At 31.7% G+C, this 3862-nt stretch overlaps 1 protein-coding gene across 1 annotated transcript; it reads left to right on the top strand.

Moving 5' to 3' along the window:
• Positions 1–424: 424 nt before the first annotated feature.
• LOC145816062 (uncharacterized) lies at positions 425–1598 on the top strand. The gene is made up of 2 exons (XM_082912310.1): positions 425–558; positions 1118–1598. The coding sequence occupies exons 1-2, from the start codon at positions 425–427 to the stop codon at positions 1596–1598; spliced, it is 615 nt and encodes a 204-aa protein (XP_082768436.1).
• Positions 1599–3862: the final 2264 nt, after the last annotated feature.

Raw genomic sequence — 3862 nt, 5'->3', positions numbered from 1 at the left:
ACTCAAAAAGTGGTAAAGTTTGAATGGAATGAGTCTTATGAAAAAACTCAAGAAAAGATTGACAAGTGCCCCTATTCTCATAGTGCCAGAACATGATATTGGGTACAACGTGTATTGTGATGCTCCCAAAGAAGGTCTGGGGTGCGTATTAATGCAAAATGGCAAGGTGGTGGCATATGGATCAAGGCAATTAAAGAACCATGAGAAGAATTATCCCATCCATGACTTGGAATTAGCAGCTACAATTCACGCACTCAAAATTTGGAGACACTACTTGTATGATGAAAAATTTGAGATATTCACTGATCACAAAAGCTTGAAATATCTGTTCGTCCAAAAGGATCTGAACATGCGTCAAAGACGTTGGATGGAGTATCTTGAGGATTAACAATTTACCCTTTTCTATCATCCCGACAAGGCTAACATGGTAGCAGATGCGCTAAGTCACAAGATTAGAGGGATTGTTGTTAGTTTAGCACTTAGAGAATGGAATATGTTTGGAATGCTCAATGAATTTGGAGTGGAAATGAGAATGCATAATTATGGATTTCGTGACAGGTTTGCCTCGGTCGCCACAGGGACATGACGGCATGTGGATAATGATAGATCGACTAACTAAGACAGCCCGATTTCTACCTGTCGGGTCATCAAATACGTTGGATTCACTCAGTAGATTGTTCATCAAAGAAGTGATTAAGTTATACGGAGTACCAATTAGCATCGTGTCTGATCGTCATCCTCAATTCACTTCTCAATTTTGGAAGGGCTTGCAAAAGGCAATGGGAACGAACCTATGCTTTAGCACAACATTTCACCCACAAATCGATGGGCAGTCTGAAAGGACGATACAAACCTTAGAAGACATACTTTGAGCTTGTGTGATGGACTTTAAGGGTAGTTGGGAGAGACACTTACCACTAGTCGAATTCTCTTACAATGACAGTTTTCAAGAAAGTATTGGTATGGCGCCGTATGAAGCTTTGTACGGACGGCCTTGTCGGTCACCAATATGTTGGACGGAAGTTGGAGAAGCACCTCTTTTAGGACCAGAGTTGGTTCAAGAAACTACCAAAAAGGTGAAATTAATTAGACAAAGACTTGAGACCGCTTAGAGTAGGCAGAAAAGTTATGCAGATCAAAGGAGAAGACCCTTAGCATTTCAAGTTGGAGATCATGTATTTCTGAAAATACAACCTCGTCGAGGAGTTGCTCGTTTCAGAAAGAAGGGAAAGCTATCACCTCGCTTCATTGGGCTTTTCGAAATTTTGGACAAAATAGGAGAGGTGGCGTACCGTTTGGCTTTACCACCTCAACTGGCTGGAGTGCATAATATTTTCCACGTCTCTATGCTACGGAAATACGAGCCACACCCTTCTCGCATCATCAATTGGGAGAAAATTAATCTCGATAAAAATGTGACATTTGAAGAAAAGCCTGTTAAAATTTTGGATTGTCGTGAAAAGAAATTACGAGGTAAAACTATACCGTTGGTTCAAGTTCTCTGGAGACATCGTGGAACGGAAGAGTCAACGTGCAAACGAGAAGATATGATACGTGCCAATTATTCTCAGCTTTTCGAGTCTAAAGGTACGAATTAATTTCGAGGACGGATTTTTTTTTTAGGAGGGTAGATTGTGAAAACCCGCATTTAATTATTCTAAATAATAATAATAATAATAATAATAATAATAATAAATTAATTAATTAATTTTATCCAGAGTTTATTTATATTAGTGTATAGGTTAGTTTTAAATTAACCCAATTCAATCACTAATAAAGATTAATAATAATAATAATAATAATAATAATAATAATAATAATAATAATAATAATAATAATAATAATAATAATAATAATTTTGTAGGTGTTCAATATTTGTTGTTTATAAATTATTTTAATAAGGATCCAACATGATAATTATTCTTATTAAATAGCTTAGTTAAAAATCTTAGTGTATCAAATTTAAGAAACCCACACAAATTTACAAATATAAAAAAAAAAAAAAAATTCGACAGATTTCAAGTGGCAGCATTGCCACTTGGTTCCATGCATGGTGGTATTTGGAAATTGAAAATTTGACTACATAGAATGGAGAGAAAGAGAAAGAAGGAAAGAAAAAGAGAGAGAGGGAGAGAGAGAGAGAGAGTGAGAGAAGGGGGATGCTCAACAAATGCATTGTATATATATACATGCATGCTTGCATTTGGTGAGGAAGGAACAAGAAGAGGACATCTAAGGAAAAAAAATTCAGTCAAGTTGAGTAGGAGGACAAGGGGAGGAAGAGATTAAGAAGGATATATATATTTTCTACCATTTCATCGTTTCATTTCAATTCTACAACTAAGTAAGAAAACCCTCTCAATCCTCTCATTTTTTTTTTTTTTTATATTTGAAATTTTCAGATTATAGACATATGATAAATTGTCTAAACTTGTAGATAGGATTTTATTTATAATTGTATATAAAAATAAAATTATGATGGTATACTAAATATTGGTAGTCTGAAAATCATGATAATATTGTGGAATTTGGACTTGCATATGTAGTTTATGCCATTAAAAAGATTATTGAAGATGTTATTTGGCCCTTTAAATCTGCCAGAAAGTTGTACGAATTTTTAGACAATTTTATACTCAAAATTTGAAGATGATTTCTTCTAAAAAGTTATTGATAATGATGTCTAGTTCATCCATAAAATGTTTCAACAATTATTGAGTTTTGTACGAATTTATAAATATTTTAAACCAAATCTGGAGCTATAGGCAGATTCTATTATGTGTTTGAAAAATCATTAAAAAATTTATATTAAACCAAATCTGATAATTTCTAAGCAAAAAATGAAATTTGAGAAGTCTAGTTTCATAATAAATTTTTAGATCATGGAATTGATTTATAAATTTAAGTATGAAATTAATTTAAGAAACTGTGATAAATCTGTGTCATAAACACTCTTGGAATTTTTAAGAATTATTTATAATTTATTTTTGGAAAATGCTTTCTGAAAAATGACCATAACATGTTTATTGAGTATTCTGTAGATTTATATGAATTGTAGAGTTGTATAAGTAATTTATTTATAATTGTATTTGCAAGATATACATTCTAAAAATTTTGACAGATTAAGGAGGAATCAAAAACTATCTCTTCAATTGTTTATTTATAACTTATTTTTGGGAAATTCTTTCTAAAAAATGACCTAAACATATTTATTGAATATTCTGTACATTTTCACGAATTTTAGAACTGTATAAATAATTTATTTATAATTTTTATTACCTAAAGTATAACCTGAAAATTTCTGGACAGATTTAAGATCATCACTTCAATTATTTATTTGGATAAAAATTAGTTATTGTGTTGGTCTAATTCATCAAATATTGTAAATTAGTAATCCATGTATGGGCGTATTGTGGTTTATTTAATATTGTGCTAGTTTAATCTTATAGATTAAAAGTCCATGCATGTGTGGAATTATGATTTATTTCTTTTTTTTTTGGTATCTAAATTATTATTTCATACCATGGTTTAAACAAATTGTTTATTTAAAATTTGTACAATTATTTATTATTGTGTGACATGTGTAATATTTTATTTTCAGATTTTAATGAGTTGGTATAACATTATTGGTAATTAAATTTTGAATTATTGTATAGCGATCCCGATTTTTCCTTCCTTTGTATACTGTATTCTGGACTTGGTTCCGTGGACTTGTTTTTGTATCATTATCACTTCTAGCCTTTACTCTTTGTATTAGGGTCTTAGGTTGTGATGGGCAGGTTTGAAACAGGTTGGTTGCACTTTGAAACCAAAAGGTGATGCCCAGATTTTGGCCTTCACGCTCGAGCGAAAGTTTTAACGCTGG

Source organism: Camellia sinensis, unplaced genomic scaffold (genome assembly GCF_055761805.1).
Source record: "Camellia sinensis isolate YWXY unplaced genomic scaffold, ASM5576180v1 Unanchor3, whole genome shotgun sequence".
Classification (NCBI taxonomy): Eukaryota; Viridiplantae; Streptophyta; class Magnoliopsida; order Ericales; family Theaceae; genus Camellia; species Camellia sinensis.
Note: the sequence above shows the minus strand (reverse complement) of the source record. Positions and strands in the feature narration are given on the sequence as shown.